The following is a 19,513-nucleotide window of genomic DNA, read 5'->3' as shown; positions in this document are numbered from 1 at the left end:
GCGGCCTGCTCTACCTCTGTGAAAGATGGCTCAAGTCTCTTTCTCTCCGTTTCCAGCCGAGTACCTTTCGAAGCCATCACGACAACGCCTTCTCTAATGGCCTCCTGTCTAAATGAGCAGCGGCGGAGTGTGCAGTGGTGCCGCACTGACCCTGTCGCCATCCATTAGGCACTGTGCCTTTGGAAACACTGTCTGTCTATGCCACACTCTCATTTGTGACACTACGGTACCATGCTCATCCCCAGATGGAAGCTGCCGTTTTGTAATAAGTAAAGAGTGTTGGGACTGGCTTGGATGTGTACTGGAAGAATGACTTTGGACCTCCGGGGAAGGGTCTAATCAGGCTTCTGACTGAGAGGAGTAGCAGACAGCACAGTGATTTTGGGCCTGCATCTGCAGCGCATTAGAGGAACGCCAACATGAGCTCTCACACAGACAGCCAACTGTGATTTCTGGGATGCCACATTGAGTAGTTCCTTTGATAACAGACATAAATTATAAAGTAGTTATTGGAGAAACTATTACAGACGTCTCTTGATCATCATAAAATTTATTTACATGAGGCAGGGGACTTAATTTATATCCAAATGCTAAATAATTTACAAATCCCAACAGCCTGATCTCATTATGATTCCTAGGTATTTGAACGTAATGTTTACACTTACATTTTTTGGATATACGCTGAAACAAGCAATATGGATGTATTGACTCATCTAAAATGTAAACATTGTTTTTCATTAAATAATGATTAAATGATGACAGAATTTATTTATTTTTATATCTATGGATAAAATGATGGAATTATTTATGAGTTAAATGCAGAACCTGATTTCACTTATATTATATCAGTTATATCTTACACTTTAAGAAAGTAATAATTTAAATATATAAATCAGTGGAATGACATGCCCAACTCAACCCAAACAGTCCTTAGCCATCTTCAAGAATCAGCTAAAAACACATCTCTTCCATCTTCATTTGACCCTCTAACTCTAACACCCTCTATTCTAATTTTATTCTTAAAAAAGAAAAAAAAAATTGCCCTTAGACTTATAATCTATTCATTTACTTACTGCTTGTTTAAAAGATAAAATAAAACTAACACTAGCTTCTCTGTTCTTTTTGTATTCTATCTGTCTATTTTTAGGCATCTACCACTAGCTTGCTTTTTAATTTTTTTTAATTCTATCTATTTTCTGTTTATTTATTATATAATAAAAAATGTGATACGTGTACTGCTTTAGGCTAAGTGAGACTTGTCATAGCACTTGCATGTTATCGCTTTTTTGTTGATTTTGATTGCTTCCAGCATTATCCTCGCTTTGGATAAAAGCGTCTGCTAAATGTCTAAATGTAAATGTAAATATCACAAAACAGAGATTCCAACTTTTATGTCTAATCAGGTAAATCTGTTAAAAAAATGGAATGAACATATTTAATTACATTAAAATCAACAACTTATTTCTTTCATTCAATATTCAAATAATCCAAAAAGATTTGTAAGCATATGTGCATCCCTAAAGTTGATCGTATATAGGTAGGGGAGAGTGGGGTAAGTTGTCACACTGTTCGTAACTCCAATACTAGAGGCTTTATCTCAAAAATGAAATAGCCACTTTGTGTGACTTCTTTTTCTATAGTCAACCTCCTGTTCACATGTGGTCAAGACTGCTCTAATCTGAGGTGAGCACATTTTTTTTTTTTGACCTAAAAAGTAAAAACAAATCACTTTAAATTTTCTTCAGTACAACTTTGTTAGGTATAGATGTTAAAAATTATTACTTTGCACAAAATAGAGGAGGCAGTAATGTGTCTTTTGATACTCTAGCTAGCTGACGTGCTATGTTGAGCTAACCCTGACATTTAGCCAACATTAGCATACATGTCAGTTTGGGGCAAGTCGTCACATGTGGAAAGGAAGAAAACGACACAAATTAGCAATTCTTACTGACACACCAGTGAAGCACCAACTAGAAATAGAAAAGAATCTAGCAAAAAGCTTGTTTCAAAAGAAAGGGAAGCAAAGGGGGAAAATCTGGACCTACAAAGAACAAGGCAGCTAAAATAAGAAAAATCATACAAGAGTCATCATCAGATGATGAAGAGTGCTTCTGCTTTGTCTGTGTGGAGCCATTTTCAAACAGTCGTCCAAAAGAGACCTGGGTAAAATGTGTAAAATGTAACAAATGGGCCCATGATGCTTGCACCACAATTGTGACTCTGAAGATGAGTCTGATTAATCAGATACAGGGCATCTGTTTTGTTCAGAGGTTAAACAGATTAAGTCAAGCAAGTTTTTTGCAGGATTCCATTCAGTTATCATGGATTTGTGTACAAGCCAGAGAACATTTGAGTTTAAAGTTCAAAGTAAAGTTGTCTTGGCACTTAATGTTTTGATTGAAATGTGTACTGGATGTAAATTATTTTTTTTTTTTTTCAAATTCTCTAGGCATAATTGTTCATATTTCCAGTTTTGGTTTGAATTTAACAGTTAAAATCAATAATCACAATTAAGAAGTTGTGTTCTTATTTTTAGATCATTTAGTGTGACAACTTACCTGCCGATGGGGCAAATTGTCACAAGTGCACATTCTCCATTCAACAGTCTATAACTCCGTAATGAGATAAGACATGAAAATGTGATGAATACATCATATGTGCCAGAGACTTCCTTCTTTCTCCTTCTTTCATTTGGTAAGACATTTATTACATTGTGATGTATGGTGCTCAGTAAAAGTTAGACAGTGTGAAAAGTGTGACAACTTACCCTGCTCTCCCCTACTAAATGGAAAAAAATATTATATTTAGGCAAAATAATGATAAAAAAAAAAAAAAGAATGTACACTCAAAAGCTTTCACAGCTCTTTCTGGCATCAGTGAGTGTTTGAACCTTCTGTAGTAGTTGCACACGTATCCCTCCGTTGTCCTCAGTTTGAAAAAATTAATCTCAAAAGCATACAGTCATTGTTGGAAAGGGTTCAAATACACAAAAATGCTGAAAAGCCAAAGAATCTGTGGGACCTGTAGGATTTTTATGAAGAACAAAACAAAACAAAACAAAAAATGATCCAGCTGTGGATCATTCAGGTAACAACACAGTATTAAGAATCAAGTGTATGTAAACTTTTGAACAGGATCATTTTTATAAATTCAACTATTATTTTCTCTTGTGGACTGTATGTAAACATCTTTTATGTGAAATATCTTATTCAGGTCAGTACCAAATAAAAAAATAACATGCATTTTGTATGATCCCTCTTATTTTGGTAAAATAACTACATTGCAAGGTGGATGTAAACTTCTGACTTCTGACTGCATGTACATGAACAAATCTTTTAAATATTGCAGTCACTAACCTGACAAACATTAGAGGACTCAGATTGGGAAGATTTCTACTTTGCTTCCAAGCATACTGATAAAAAAAAAATCCTGTGTGCATTTAATCAGGAAAGTCGTGTACAAATCAGCCAATCAGATTAGAGCTTGCCAGATGAGAAAGCACTTTCTAGTTTTGTCAGCAAATGCATTGAACTGTCTGTGGTTGGTGTGTTTGCTATCTGAAGCTGAGTCTACACTCTTAAAAATAAAGGTGCTTCAAAAGGTTCTTCACAGCGATGTCATAGAAGAACCATTTTTGGCTCCACAAAGAACCATTTAGTCAAAGGTTCTTTAAAGAACCATCTCTGTCTTAGCTTTTTATAATCTGAAAAACCTTCTTTCGCCACAAAGAACCTTTTGTAAAACATAAAGGTTCTTCAGATGTTAGAAGTTCTTTACAGAACCATTTGAACAAAAAAGGTTCTTCTATGGCATTATTTTTAAGAGTGTACTGTATAATAATTTTTTCAAACAACAGATAAGTAGTTCACTTTATTATTTTAAGCAGTTTAATAAAAGACCATATTGTAAAATACAGAGCTGGTAAGGTTACACCACATTTTCATTGTGCGTTCAGCATGCAGCATGCTAAAAACAGGTTCAGCTTTGAAACTCTTTCTTGCAGGGCTGCTTCTGCGACAATTCTGCTCTGCGGCACCACCTTACACATGAAGTGTGAAAACTGCAATCTATTAATATTGATGCCAAAGAGAAAATGCGTCACTTAGGCCCGTTTCGCACATCTGCAGCATCTAATTATTGAAATATTCATCAGAGAGCTCCAGGTAGTGAGGAACCCACCCACACCAGCTCTTGGCCTGACACTGGTTGACCCTCTTGATAATAGCATAATTATAACTTTGAATTCCAGCTACATGAGTCTTAGTTCATTTAGAGCGCACATCAAACATCAGGGAAATGGACCCGGCGAGTCTACGTGTTTGCGTTCCCTCAGTTGTAAACAGCAATTCTGCTCTAGATAAGGAGGCCGAAGGTAATGGAGAGAAAATCCTTTTAGAGCTCGTCATGCTCTGTACAGCGTCTAGATTAGGATTTCTGCTTATAATCCTAATGAAAATCGGTGCTGGAAATGACTTTCTTAATCAGCTCATACAGCGGCCTGTGCCAGCTTCTTTAGTTTGCCCAACAGCTTGTGTTATCTTGCACACCTAGTTTGTTTACAGCTTTCCAAATGTAATTGAGACCACACCAATTGGCTGGTAGAGACCGACTTGGCCTTGAAAGGCAAAATCCTCTCATGTTATGAACCGCTCAGTAAAACTGGATTCAGATCTCAGCAGGGAGCTGCTAATCATTACAGGGGTTTGATTTTTCCCAAACTTCGATCCTAACACAGGTTTTGGAAAGCAACAAAAGAATGACCTACTTTGGAAACGACAGGCTGTTCTGCTCTCTAGAAGTGGCGTGCATTAGAAAAATTATTTCAAATGTCTTCCATTTTCTCCAGCTACCGCAAAGTACACAGAAGTACAGAGGTCAGCCATTTGCTTGAGTCTGAGTCATTAGAGTTGTTTTTCAGAGTGTGGCTTGATGCATTTCAGTAGGCAAAATAATATTTCTTCAGTGCACGTATTCAGGTATAGACAAAAAAAATTTTCCCCCAATGCACAGACATTCACATTACATTAATTACAAAACATTCTCAATTGCAGAATGGCGTTAGAGTTTTAATTCCACTGAAAAAGTGAAAAGGTAAATGAGGTCCAGCTCAGGATCCCAGTGCATAAAGTGACACAAAAAGTGTGTTTATCTCTTAATTGGTGGGATGAGAACCATCCCCTCCATTGTGCTGGCCTGTCTCTGCATTTCCACTCTCATATTTTGCCTCAGTCGTTCCAGCTGCCACTGCAGTACAGCCTCCCTCTCCCTCAGCTCATCCAGAGCCGTCAATGCCTGGAGCTTCCCAGCTGTCACAGCCAGGCCAGGTTCTCCGGTGTGGAACCTGTGAGGTGGCTTTGTGGGCTGTGGATCCTGGAGACATGGCAAAAATCCTCTTGATGTGATCGCGGAGGTGTTAGTGAGCCGTAGCCCCTCTAAATAGCCCAAAACCTTCTTTTCCACCTCCATTCTCTGACTTTCAGAAAGCCGAGAAGCCCCTTGATGTCCCCCCTAATGAGAAGGAGAGCTTGCTAAGACTCATGATTTCAATAGACTGGAATACTGATCAAACATCAAATGGATACTAATATCAAAAAGAAAGGTATTGCGGTAACACGGATGTTCAAGTACGTGGGAGTAGAAATGTCAGTGTGTATCTCTTGCATCAGTAGGAATGTGTTTAGAATTGATGTGAAGAAATTTCAGTCGCAGGCACTCAGAATAAGACCTCAGCTGTGGAAGGCGGTCATTTATTGTAAGACAGGTTAGATCTGAGATTGTAGCACATCACAAAGACCACCTAATTATCCACCGGACCAACCACATTGAATTTTCATACAATGAAGTGTAATTTATTCAGGCAATAAAAGAATACAATGATGAGATGACCTAGTTTTTATAATTCTTTTAGCACTATACTCCCTCATTATAGAGATATTAAAACACCTCTCGAATTTGCTTGAAGAACCATTGAACAGGTAATAAAACATGATGAGGAAAGTTCCACATGCACAGAACAAATGGGGATTGAGGTCATTAAGGTAGCTGATGTAATTCATATATTTTTATTATTATTTTAATGTATTTACATAATTGTTCAATGACCTATTATTATTATTTATTATTATTTAAATATTTGCTCTTAATAGCGCGTTAATAGGCAAATATTTGCCTATTATTATTCATTATTTTTATATTATCATTATTATTATTATTTAGATAATTGTTCAATTACCTATTTATTTTACCTATTATTATTTATTACTATTTAGATAGTTGTTCAATGACCCATTTATTTATATATTATTATTATTATTTAGATAATTGTTCAGTGACATATTATTATTAGTATTATTATTAAGACAATTGTTCAATGACCTATTGTTATTATTATTTTTTTAATATTGAGATAACTGTTCAATGACAAATTATTATTATTTATTTATTTTATATCATTATTATTATTTGGATAATTGTTCAGTGACCTATTTTTTTATATTATTATTATTATTCAGACGACTGTTTAATTACCTATTAGTTCAGTGACCCATTATTATTATTATTAATTATTATTTTATATTATTCATAATATTATTATTTAGATAATTGTTCAACAATCTATTATTCTTCTTTAAATATTATTATGATTTAGATAATTGTTCAGTGACCTATTATTATTATTCATTATTGTTTTTATATAATTATTATTATTTATTTATTTTTGATAATTGATCAATGACCTATTGTTATAATAATGATAATAATGATAATAATAATAATAAAGGTCATTAAACAATTATCTAAATACCACAATAATAATTAGTAATAATAGTTTGTTTAAAATAAATACATTTTTTCAATAATAATTAATCATTTTTAACATTTCATTTTAACATTATGTGTTCATGTTGCTTTGCCAGCATTCTATGTAAAATAAAAGTTCTTCAAAATCTAAACTGGAAAGTAACAAAGAGATGATGTGATGAACATATCAATGTGGTGGGACTGAGCTTATATAAATCTCAAAACTTAGAGTTTCAACATCTCAAGCACCAAAACTGACAGCACTTGAATTTCAAAACTTTATCAACTTTGAGCAGTGAAATCCTGACCTTATTATAAGTTGAAGCCTTGCCGTCGGCACTTATGCGGGTGGATCTTACCTGCTGGCCGGTCATTACCTGTGAGGTGAGTGTGAGAGTAGACTGCTCTGTTCTTCTAGCTCTCAGTTCTGTCTGCAGCCTTAGCAACATCTTGTCAAGTCGTCTGACTGCTCTCCTGCTCTCATCGCCGTGGGGACACCTCATCGTGACAGCCCGCTCCCCTGGTGGCCAGTCCACAGGCTCCACCTCGGACACATCGGCGAGGGAGCTGTCGATCACGCTGTCCTGCATAGAGACAAAGGCATAAGTACAAGTAGTCTGTCAGGAGCCCCTTCTGAGACAATTGAGATACATTGTGCACAAGCCATGCCAGATCAGCGAGTTCTGCTAAAAGAATTATATAGTCTTTGGATTCATTTACTAAAAAGCTAGCAAAAGACTTTGTTTGCTGCTGGTTCTCATTTACAATCAGAACCTGCATACTGTGTAGTTTGATTTGTCAGGGTTCTCTTTAATGTGCGATCAATCGCAATTTAATTCGATTTTTTTCTTCTTTTTCTGAGAAATATGAGTGGTGCCTATGCAAAAAACTAAAACGGTGTTTCAGACCCATTATTTATTTTGCTCTGAAACACAAATTGAAGTGCAACAGTGCCCAAACAGTTTTATAGTATTTATTCAAGAGCTAAACCAACCATTTACGGTGAATCACAACATTGCAAACTTTGATTTAAAGCAAAAAAAAAAAAAAAAAAGTACTTTAAAAAGACAAAGATACAATACTGTGTAAATAAAGATACAATACAATCCCATAAAGCTCTGTGAATGACAATCACATTACAAATGACAGAGAAATATAGAACGATTGATTTAAAGATACTTATTTTATATATAAAAGCAATCTATTTATCCAAGTTTATTGCAGAATATGCTTATAAATACAAATATTTAATTTGAGTGTGTAGGGACAACTGACTATATTATACAATTCGCAGTGCTTTAAGGAAGCAGGTGGTCACTAAGGAGTTTTTTTTTCTTTGTAGTACAATCTGCTCACTGTTTTTCTCTGATCAGAGTTTTCTTTGCAAAATCATAGGAATAAGCTTTGAAAATATAATGGTATTTTTATTATCATATCTGACTGTTGCATTCTTTTGTTAACTTTTCATTTCAAAAAGGACAAAAATATACTTATAAAAGTGTGAGCTACGTCATTATAAGGGAGGCAATTATACAAAAATACTTTGACAACAGACTTTGCACAGGCATTTCAGAATGACCATAACATTTCAGATGCTGTGCAACAAGATCAGTCCACCGGTTAGTCAGGTTATGCCGTCCCATAGCACAAAGTCACATGACTTTTTTGATCCGCATGGAGGAATTTATTCGCCAAATGCATTTCCATTTCCCATTATTTGCATTAAAGTCAAAAATGACCTCAAGTGAGCGTTAAAACTATTTTGCGAATTAAGTAAGTTTTTTTCTCTAAATTTGGCATTTCCATCACTCGTTTCTTATGCGATATTAAAATGCGCATACAAACAGGGTGATAGAACATACTGATTGTTGTAGGACTAATAAGTACATCACACCATGTTTTGAAACAAATGCTCCAAAAAGTTACATGTGAACACTTAGGAAAGTAATAGCACAAAAAGCTGCATAATTTTTCTGGACCAATGTTGGGGAAAGTTACCTTTAAATGTAATACATTACAACATCGCGTTACTCCCTGAAACAAGTAAATAAGCGCGTTACTTAGTTACTTTTTATGAAAAGTTATGCGCTATAATACTTTTGCATTACTTTTTCTCATCTAAATTGGCTTGCTTTTTTGTTTTTAAAATAAAAAGTTCTATTTTTGGAAAATGTAAAAGCCCAAAAGTGAAACAGTCTTACTTCATCGCTGATCAGCAGCAAAGACATTGGTTAATTAAATTGGATTAAATAGATATATGTGACCCTGGACCACAAAACCAGTCATAAGGTTAAATTTGACAAAACTGAGATTTATACATCACATGAAAGCTTGATAAACAAGCTTTCTATTGATATATGGTTTGTTAGGATAGGACAATATTTGGCTGAGATACATCTATTTGAAATCAGAAATCTGAGGATGCAAAAAAATCGAAAAGACTGAGAAAATCACCTTTAAAGTTGTCCAAATTAGGTTCTTAACAATGCATATTACAAATGAAAAATTACATTTTGATATGTTTACAGTAGGAATTTTACAAAAAAAATCTTCATGGAACATGAACTTTACTTAATTTCTTAATGATTTTTGGCATAAAAGAAAAATCAAAAATTTTGACCCATGCAATGTATTTTTGGCTATTGCTACAAATATACCCCAGCGACTTAAGACTGGTTTTGTGGTCCAGGGTCACATATGTGTTATTTAACATTTCATTATTCCAAGTTTGCATCATATTCTGAGTTTGCTTTTCACAGTTTTTACTTATTTTGAGGAATAATTATTTATTTAATTATTTCTTTTGAGGAATAATGTGCCATTACCACATATTGACATAGACTGCCAGTGAGCATCATGTTTTACAGTCCACACAATGCCCCTGAACTTACTTCCGATTTCTCTTAACATGCAGACAGGATTGCTGTCCGTCAAAAAAAATGGAAAACAAAGTAAATGGTGTTACTTATTTGAAAAAGAAACTCAAATATTTTCCTGTAAATGAAAAAGTAATGCTTTACTTTACTTGTAATGCGTTACACCCAACACTAGATAAGTGATTTTTTTTAAACCAAGTTTAATACTTAGATGAGCACCGACAGTACCCCCTCTCTCTCTCCAACTCGCTTCCTGTCATATCACAACTGTCCTATCAAGAAAAATTGAAAAACAAAAAAAAGATAAATAAATAAACATAACAAGTTTAATATTTAGCATAAAAGCCCTTTCACACCAAGAATGATAGCTATATCGAATCTGAACATTTATTAAAACTTTATACTTACAGTTATCATTAAAGTTATTCTCTTTAGTGTAGCCTTAAGGAGTTTAGAAAAAACTAACATTCCTACATATGAGCAATAATAACAGCAAGCACCACACCACAATTTTGTTCTGCTACAAAATGTCCCGACACTTTAGAATAACTCTGTGAAAGTGTTTTGGGTAGATGATCCAGTTTGCTCAAAGTCAGACTTTGTTTGAGCACCTGAAAAGAAAATCGATTCTTTAAGAACCTGTGCTAATCAACAGCGGCTCAGCCAATAGCTGAAGCTTAAGAGCTGCTTCCATCACTCTTGTGTGGACAGTGACAAAACAATCCTGCCCAAATAGCACTCCAACCACAAAATGTTTGGCTTTCATCAAGGACTATAGATTTCCCATTGATGCGATGGGCATGCTATTTGATTTCCATTTCCATTCTTCCTGTTCTTTGGACCGGGGAACTTTTGTCTGCGTTTCAAAAGTCTAAATTGAATTCTTACTAAAAGGCTCCGAAAATTTAATTAACAGGGTTTGAAGTATTTCCACAACTCAATTTAATAGAGGTTATCGTAATTCATTGAAACCTCACAATGCGCTTTATTCTGATTGCAAGTATTATATCAAGGCTAAACATAAAAGAACCATAAGAAAAAGTAATAATTTTAATAGTACGATGGGCTGGAATTGGGAAAACAAAAAGCCCTCCTCTATTTGTTCAACTCAAAGACACCCGTGAGCTCACCATTCTGACTGAATAGCAGTTAAAACATCCCTTTTTACTTCAAATGCACACTGAGAGTGAAAAATGAAACCCCTGCCAAGTGCTCAGGACCCACTTCTGCTTGCCGGGGACTTCTTTACAACTTCATTTCAAATTGGAGAGGTGCCAGTGTGAGTGAGGGCTCTTGTCTGCCAGATTCAGAGTCCTGGAGCGCCAGTGCATCACTGTGAGTGACAACTCAAAGCTGGGCAAGGTTACTGCGGGCAGACCGGCAGTCTGGCTCTCAAACAACGGTAGGGTAATATCCATATTAGATTTAGCGTATTGGTAACTTTTCAGGGTAAACTAATTTGGTCGTGCTGAAAATCTCTCACATCTGTCTGGATGAACCGGCCATGCATAAATACCTGGGGCTGAACTGCCATGTGACAGCGTGAACAAACAGAATATTTGATAAAGGAGCGTGAGTTTGAATCTCAAATTCGTTCCAGCGTGGAACACAGCAGACGTACCATCCAGCACCAGAATAAATGTTCGTGGAGTTTCCAATTCAGATACGCCTCCAGAATTCCATTCAACGCTTGTATCCGTTCCAGCTCCTGAAATGAAATGTAACAAAAAAAAATCCTGATATCACACGAAGTGCCTCTGTTGTTTAAAAACAATAAAACCCCCAGTGGCCCCGCAGTGCAAGTACAGTTTTGTGCACGCTTGGCAGCCGCTTTGATCTGTACTCATGGGCAATTTTTTCCCTGTAGGAACTCAGCTAATACCTCACATCTCTGCAGTTAGACAGAAGCGCTCCAGGGACTTAGGCTGATAACTCTTCTCGGCACCCCACACAGACTGAAGGGCAATAGGGAGGGAGAGAGAGATCCCTGAGCTGCCCACCGTAACTTAAGCGGCTTGAAAAGAGATATCTATTAGCCTGTGTCTGAACACATCCCAAACTGTATACTTCACATACTCAGGCCTGACAGACTAAGGTCTGGAATACCTAAGGAAAAAGCTATTAGTTAAGAAGCAGGACCCCCCCTTATGTAGGCGATTAAAATCTGCAATCTGCAATCTTCTCTCATGGGCGCTTGGCTCTGCTGCCAGGCTGTTTTGATCAAATTACTTGAGCCATAAATGACATATGACTAATTACTGTGAAGTCACAGAAAAAATGATGTCATGACAACACAGATTGCCTGAAGACACCATAAGAATGTGCACAGTGTCACCAGCGACTATAATGAGCAATGAGCCCTACAAAAAGAACTGGACTTTAGTTATATATCTAATATAATATAGTGAAGCCATTAAGTTGCCAAATGATGTGTTGGCTGGCCAATTTCGTGCCTGTTCCATGTGTTACTATTCATGAGTGTGGGAATGAAATAGCAATAGACATGAGGTTTAGTAATTTACACAAATTTCAGTTCTTACAACCATCCATTCGCATTAATCAATTCAAAACACTGATTCATCACGGATTCGTCTGTGTAATCCCTTTTTGTTAAATGCATTTAATTAAAAAAAAAAATCATAAACATAAATAAGAAACTTGGCATTTAACAATTTTAATGTACAAATATACTACCATTCAAAGGTTTCGGTAGGGCCCTATGTAATCAGTTTTATTTTTTCCCAATTTATTTATTTTTTTTTCTAATTCTATTTTTTTTACGTTTTAATTTTTCTGCATTTCATTTAATTTTTATAGACTCCATTTAAGTGGTTTAATTAAATAAATATTAATCAAAAATCATGTCTAATTAATTGAAAACACGAAACTTACACAATTTAACAGCATTTTTTTTGTTGTTGTCAATTTTAGTTACCAAATTCTGCATTTCTATTAATTTTCTGGATTCCAATTTAATGGTTTCATTACATTTTTTAATAATCAAAAGCATCTCTAATTAATTGATTTTATTAATTTTTTTACTTTGAAATGATTTATTATTATTTTATTTATTAATTTTCTTATCGCTAATATTTAAAAACACAATTTTCAACAGCCATCTCCCCATCTACAGTGTACAGTTATTTGGTGTTCAATTATGTATTATGTTGAAACTGTTATTTTATTTTAATTTCTTTTTTAAATTCTTGGATGAATATAAAGTTTAAAAGAACAGCATTTATTTGAAAAATGAGTTTATTTCAATTTTAAATGCTACAAATAAGTTATTTATAGAAATGTTACAAATCTACTGTGATTTTAAAACAATTTAATGCTTCCTGTATTTCTGTTTTGCGGCAAATAACTGGAAAACATATCATGACTGGGTTTACTAGATTAGAAGTAGTTTTTTACTGTATTTTACATCTTGCACTAAGCATTTTGACTACAAGGACTGTTCAAAAATAATTCCTTTCATTAGGAAAAAAGGAATCCAGGCTCTAGGTAGCAGCTTTTTTAGAAAAAAAAAAAACTCTCATAATGTCTCTTTTTCAATGTATCTTACTATCTTTCATCCACATTTTCTGTACACCACTTGTTCTTTTTCCACACTTTTTTATACAGTCTAAACAACCTACCTGACAAAAACAGCCCCTTCGTTAGATGTCAGGAGGGAGACTTTTTCTCAGACATAAAATACTCTCACAAAGCCTCTAAAGAGCAAGGGGAAGAGGAAAAGAACAGGAGAGCGTGGGCCTTTTGACTTTAAAGATCAAGATCCACACTCTTCAAACAAGCAGGATTTCCCACCTTGTCAATCTGTCACACCAAAGCATGGGGCGGCAGGTACATAGAGGTGGATGCTTCATTACAACCATCTCCAGAATAAGCCAGGGGATGAAAAACACATTGACAGCTGCGTGCAATCATTCGCAGATTGAAATGAGCTTGTTACCTAGCTTACGGCAGTTATTATCGAGCGCTGATCACCATATGCTCTGATGACGGATAGAAGCACTTACCATACACCAAAGGAATACAAATGCGCCAAGAAATCTCTGGAGAGAATCTAAATTAGTAAAGGTGTCACTTGTCATGTAATAACAATGATCAGGGGCTGAACTCATAACGCTTGCCCAGTGTTTAATGCAGAAATCCTGGGACCTACATGAACTCGTGCCAATATTTCATTAAAATGTTTCAGCGTTTTCATGTCACCTTGTCAAGAGCAGTTGATGTCATGTTGCTATGATGGGAACCAGTGACGTGAGGCTGACAGACAGCAGAGGGGCTGATATTGGAGACAACCTAGAGAAAGAGAACACAGGATTTAACTACATTTCTGCATTTACATCTGCTGTTTTTAAGATTATATTTATAGTGACTTGCCCTATGGGTGAATCTGGACTTCTCCTCCTGGGCTGAAAGTAAGCTCTTCCAATGAAGTCTCAGTTTCCCATATTGCCACTGGAGTGCCTGTAGTACCTGGTCCTTCTTCGCTGTGGTATCCACTCCTGGTCCATGTGATGCAATGTCAAGCTGTCCTGGTATTAGACCTTCTGCGATCTTATTCACCAACATGTTGTGAAAAAATCATTACAGTAGCCATCGAGCATCAACAACATCTGGAGGGAAAAAGTACGAATCCTACAATACAGTATCCTACAGTAGTTTAAGGTTTTATGATTTAATCCCAAGGGAGACATGAACCCCAAGCTGGTTCCAGGGGAGATTTTGATTTGCTTTTTTAAAACCATAAAACAGAAATTGCTACTTAGGGCTGTTGGTTTTAACAAATAATGTTTTGATCTTTTTTTGTAATTAACAGCTTAGCACATAATTAATTTACCTTTTTAAGGAAAACAAAAATATGCAAGTGTTGTGTTGAGATTGCTTGGATGGTAATCATAGCAGTATATAAACTCCCTTTCAAATTTTCAGGGTAAGTAACATTTTATATTGTTTTTGAAAGAAATCTCATGCTCACCAAGGCTGAATTTATTTGATCAACAATAGATTAAAAACGGTTTAGTGTTGGGAGTAACTAGTTACATGTAACAGAGTTATGTAATTTAATTACAAAATAAATGTAAACAGTAATCTGTTACAGTTACTGAAAAAAAGTGCAATAAAATTACTAATTTTGATAATGTTAACAATTAAAAAAGGGGTTACATCTGAATATTTTCTCACACATACACAAACAAACAAACAAACAAACAAACACACACACACACACACACACACACACACACGTTTGTTTTTGTGAATTGTGGGGATATTCCATAGACGTAATGGTTTTTATACTGTACAAACGATATTTGCTATCACCCTACACCTTCCCTACACCTAAACCTAGCCCTCACAGGAGACTTTGCATATCTTTACATTCTCAAAAAAACATATTCTGTATGATTTATAAGCCTTTTGAAAAGTGGGGACATGGACAATGTCCTCATAAGTCACCCTCTCCTTGTAATACCTATGTCATACCCATGTTATTATACAAATTTGTGTCCTGATATGTCACAACAACAAACACACACACACACACACACACACACACACACACACACACACACACACACACACACACACACACACACACACACACACACAGATTTAACTGATTTTTATCCCAAATTACACTAACTGCTCTGTAATATAAAGTTTCTGGAGTTTAGGACACAGAAGCGGACCCATGTCTATTCGTTAACTTTTATTTTCTTTTTGGGTTTTGTTTTATTTTTTAACACTACGTCCGAAATTTTCAGTCCAAAATGTTTGCACGTTAAAATATAAATACGACCTCAATTACATTTACACACTGCCTCCAAAACTTTCGTCCGTCATAAAACGAACTCGGATCAGGTTCGATTTTCTGCATTTTCACATACGTAGCAAGCATTTTAATAGAAAGGATGACGAATACGAAAAAAAAAAAAAAATGAAGAAACGTAAACGAAACTTTCTGACTCAGTGTGCAATGATCCTAAAGGGATAGTTCACCCAAAAATGAAAATTGGATGTTTATCTGCTTACCCCCAGGGCATCCAAGATGTAGGTGACGTTGTTTCTTCAGTAGAACACAAACGAAGATTTTTCAACTCAAACCGTTGCAGTCTGTCAGTCATATAATGGCAGTCAATGGGCACCAAATCTTTGAAAGTAAAAAAAAAAACATACACAGACAAAGCCAAATTAAACCCTGCGGCTCGTGACGATACATTGAGGTGTTAAGACACAAAACGATCGGTCTGTGCAAGAAACTGAACAGTATTTATATCATTATTTACCTCTGATCCACCTCAACGTTCAACTGTATGGAGCGCGTTCACAACATACTCTGGCAATGTAGTCTGTAAAAAAATCAACAGTCCCGGACGAGTTTGCACAAGGAAACATAATCTTTTAGTTTTTAATCAGTTGCCAGAATCAGGATAAGCACAAGTAATTTCCATTTTGAGTAGCCGCTACGCACTGTGTAAACAATGAGTGACGGATCGCGACAGATCGCTTCCGCGCATGCATCTACTATGGCAGATTACGGTGTTATGCGCCGGCTGTTGTGAACGCACTCAGGTCAGTTGAACATTGTGGTAAATCAGAGGTAAATAATGATATAAATACTGCTCCGTTTCATGCACAAACCAATCATTTTGTGTCTTAACACCTCAATGTATCGTCACAAGCCTCAGGGTTTAATTTAGTTTTGTCTGTGTATGTTTTTTTTTTACTCTGAAAGATTTGGTGCCCATTGACTGCCATTATATGACTGACAGACTGCAATGGTTTGAGTTAAAAATCTTTGTTTGTGTTCTACTAAAGAAACAAAGTCACCTACATCTTGGATGCCCTGGGGGTAAGCAGATAAACATCAATTTTTAATTTTTGGGTGAACTATCCCTTTAACAGTTTTTTTCCAAGGCAATTAAAAATTTTATTTCAAATACATGGCTATTAAACAATTTCTTGTAATAATTTATAATCTGTATTTAACCTCAGAATGACCTCAGAGTAAAAAGAGCTGCTAAAGTCTGATTTAAATGTTTTCAAATTAATACCAGTTGAAAACATTCATTGGAAATTTAGAAAAGTAATCAAAAACTAATGATATGTAATCAGTTACATAAAGTAATTGAAATAGTTACTTCTTGTTACATTTTAAATAGGGTAACTTGTAATCGGTAAACTATTACATTAACAAAGTAACCTTCCCAACACTGAAACAGTTATATTGTTAAACATTATTTTAATTTAATGTATGTTTTCTATTTTAATATGTAATTATTCTATTTTAATATGTATGCCATCTTTAGTATCACTTGATCCTTCAGAAATCTTTCATTCATCATTCAACAGGCTGATTTGGTGAATCATTGACGCTAAAGAAACATTGACGCTTTTTATTTCAGGTTTCCCTGATGAACAGAAAGTTCAAAAGAAGCACATTTATTTGAAATAGAAATCTTTTGAAACATTAAAATGTCTTTGTCACTTTTGATAAATGGAATGCGTCCTTGCAAAATGAAAGCATTCATTTCTTTAACAAAAAACTTTACTGACTCCAAACTTTTGAAAGGTAGTCTGTGCGCATACATAAAAACATCAAACAGACTGAGATTTAAGCAGCACTTGTTTTGAGAACAATGCATCATTCAGAGCTACTAAAAAGGTCTAATTGCGGGTATTAAATAACAGATTCTGTATTACTCAACCTACTTAGTTTGCTTCCTATATGTTATAACGGAGTCAGTAAGGATTTTATTAACACTAATGATACATATATTAGCATCATTAGTGTTAATAAAATCCTTATTAACACTAATGATACTAATATGCGCTAACAAAAACTAGAATTAGAAGGAACAAGCTTCTTTATTGATAGGCTGTCATTACTATGATGTTCTGGGTTGTTTATAGCATACTTGCTCCAAGCAAAAGACCCCAGCTTTAAATTTCTGATTATCTGGTTGCTAGATATCACTTGGGTCAGTCCTTTAAAATAAGCATAATCAGTAAAGTAATCAACTAGGTGCAAATTTTAAATTAGAATGCTCCAAATCATAATTGAACACAGCATTTGGGGTATTACTCATGAGTCATGACTGTAGCACAAACAGTGTAGGATGAGTTACATGCTGATCTACTGTTTTACTGTACTATGTTAGGATTATTAATCTTAGGTATGAGCAACAGTGATGCTAGTTTTAGCCAGCACCACCACTACTGAAACAGACACTTTCGAAAGCCTCCATTAGATTAAAGTTTAAGGATTTAAGCTATTAGACTTTCAAAAAGAGTGAAACAGCGTTAAAATTGATCCTAAAAGCAAACAGGGTTTTATTTATTGTGTTTCGTTCATGATTGCTTTTTATTAGAAAGTCAATTAGATTAGTCAGCCAAGAGCAAATGGAACAAGTTAACTGTTTAGTATCTCAGCCATGTGCAATGTTCGTAAAAGCCTGCTGACATGATTTCAAAAACACTTTTTTCTTTTTAAAGAATAACTAGTAGAAATTCAATGCTTTGCCCATGAGCATCATAGAGCATTAAACGAAGCTATTCTGCTCTCTGCTGGCCTTATATAGAATAACACTTGACATACTAACTTGTTTCCAAAATAATTTTAACATTAATAGAGAAAAGCAAATGATAAAATTACTAATCTATTCCCTGATTGGATCAGCAAAACTCAAGATCTCACCATTGGTGCAGATGACAGAGTGTCTAGTTGATAAACCTTCTCAGCCAGCATGAAGTCCAGCAGATTTCCTGATGCCAGCACCCAGCCGAACGCCAGGAGCAGATCTCGGCTCCCCACTTCTTCTATGTGACTGGGGGGCCGGGGCCCCACCACCCATGGGGCCCCATAGCCACAGTAACACAGAGCACTTCTCACAAACAGCAGCTGCATATCTGCAAGCACAATACTGTGGGTTATACAAACAATAATGTATTACACATGAACTGCAGTTAAGGGCAATGATCAATTTACCAATGTCTTTGTCTTTAGAGTCCTGGCACGCGCAATCCAGAGTAAAAGCTCTCTGCAAAAGCCTTCTTAGCAAACTCCACATGTCCAATGCCTGACAGCAAAACATATTTTGAGCACACTAAGCAGCGTTTATCCTGGCTAATGATGACTTATATGTCAATTTATCCTATATCGAATTAGAGAGGGAGGAAGAAGTGGTATGTTTATACTACTAATGTAACGTTACCATGATCTTACCGCATCTTTTCTGTTGAATTTGGCTCTCCTGAACGCCTCAGCTGTAGGTATCGACTCGACGCCTAATGCAGACAGTAATTTACAGAGAGAAGTAATAACTTCTTTAACTTTAACACTCTTTTCGCGCTGCATTTCGCATGTAGTATGTTTACAACGGTAAAGGTCGTTAGGCAACAGTAGGGCTGGGAATCGATTCCAAAAAGAATCGATTCCTCGATTCCGAGGCATTGGGAATCGAGAGTCGATTCCAACGTTTAGAATCGATCCTCTCAAGGGGAATCGACTCCTCATTCAGAGCCGTTTTCAGTTCAACAAAACTTACCTCTTAAACGGAAGGCTGCATTCCATGAAGGCTGCATATTTCGGCTGCAAGTCATCAAACGTCGATTGACGAAAATAAACGTAATAAAAATGAGTTTAAGGACGCAGCCTTCAGTTTGAGAAGCACCCATTAATTTGCCTCTTGCTCACTAATAGTTATTATAGTCTGATACATTTCCACAAAAAGATTCGTTCGGATAGATTATTTAAATGAACCAGTTCAAAAAACGATTCAGATGTTATTTTACGGGAAAACTGGCTCATGATGTCCACAATTTAG

At 35.6% G+C, this 19,513-nt stretch overlaps 1 protein-coding gene across 1 annotated transcript; it reads right to left on the bottom strand.

Moving 5' to 3' along the window:
- Nucleotides 1-3,874: 3,874 nt before the first annotated feature.
- On the bottom strand, nucleotides 3,875-19,048 carry tedc1 (tubulin epsilon and delta complex 1). The gene is made up of 8 exons (XM_073827363.1): nucleotides 18,913-19,048; nucleotides 18,676-18,766; nucleotides 18,385-18,596; nucleotides 14,067-14,243; nucleotides 13,896-13,985; nucleotides 11,299-11,385; nucleotides 7,179-7,385; nucleotides 3,875-5,508 (listed from the first exon to the last, which is right to left on the bottom strand). The coding sequence occupies exons 1-8, from the start codon at nucleotides 19,042-19,044 to the stop codon at nucleotides 5,146-5,148; spliced, it is 1,359 nt and encodes a 452-aa protein (XP_073683464.1). The 5' UTR covers nucleotides 19,045-19,048; the 3' UTR covers nucleotides 3,875-5,145.
- Between the last annotated feature and the right edge of the window lie 465 nt (nucleotides 19,049-19,513).

The sequence above is a fragment of the Garra rufa genome, chromosome 21 (genome assembly GCF_049309525.1).
Source record: "Garra rufa chromosome 21, GarRuf1.0, whole genome shotgun sequence".
Taxonomy (NCBI): Eukaryota; Metazoa; Chordata; class Actinopteri; order Cypriniformes; family Cyprinidae; genus Garra; species Garra rufa.
The sequence above is the reverse complement of the archived record's forward strand: the minus strand, read 5'-3'. Positions and strand labels throughout refer to the sequence as shown.

Coding starts and splice junctions, on each gene's coding strand:
- tedc1 (XM_073827363.1), bottom strand. CDS start 19,044: ATGCAGCGCGAAAAGAGTGTTAAAGTTAAAGAAGTTATTACTTCTCTC. Junction 18,597..18,675: donor CTCTAAAGACAAAGACATTG/GTAAATTGATCA, acceptor TTGTGCTTGCAG/ATATGCAGCTGCTGTTTGTG. Junction 5,509..7,178: donor CTCTCACACTCACCTCACAG/GTAATGACCGGC, acceptor CCTTCTCATTAG/GGGGGACATCAAGGGGCTTC.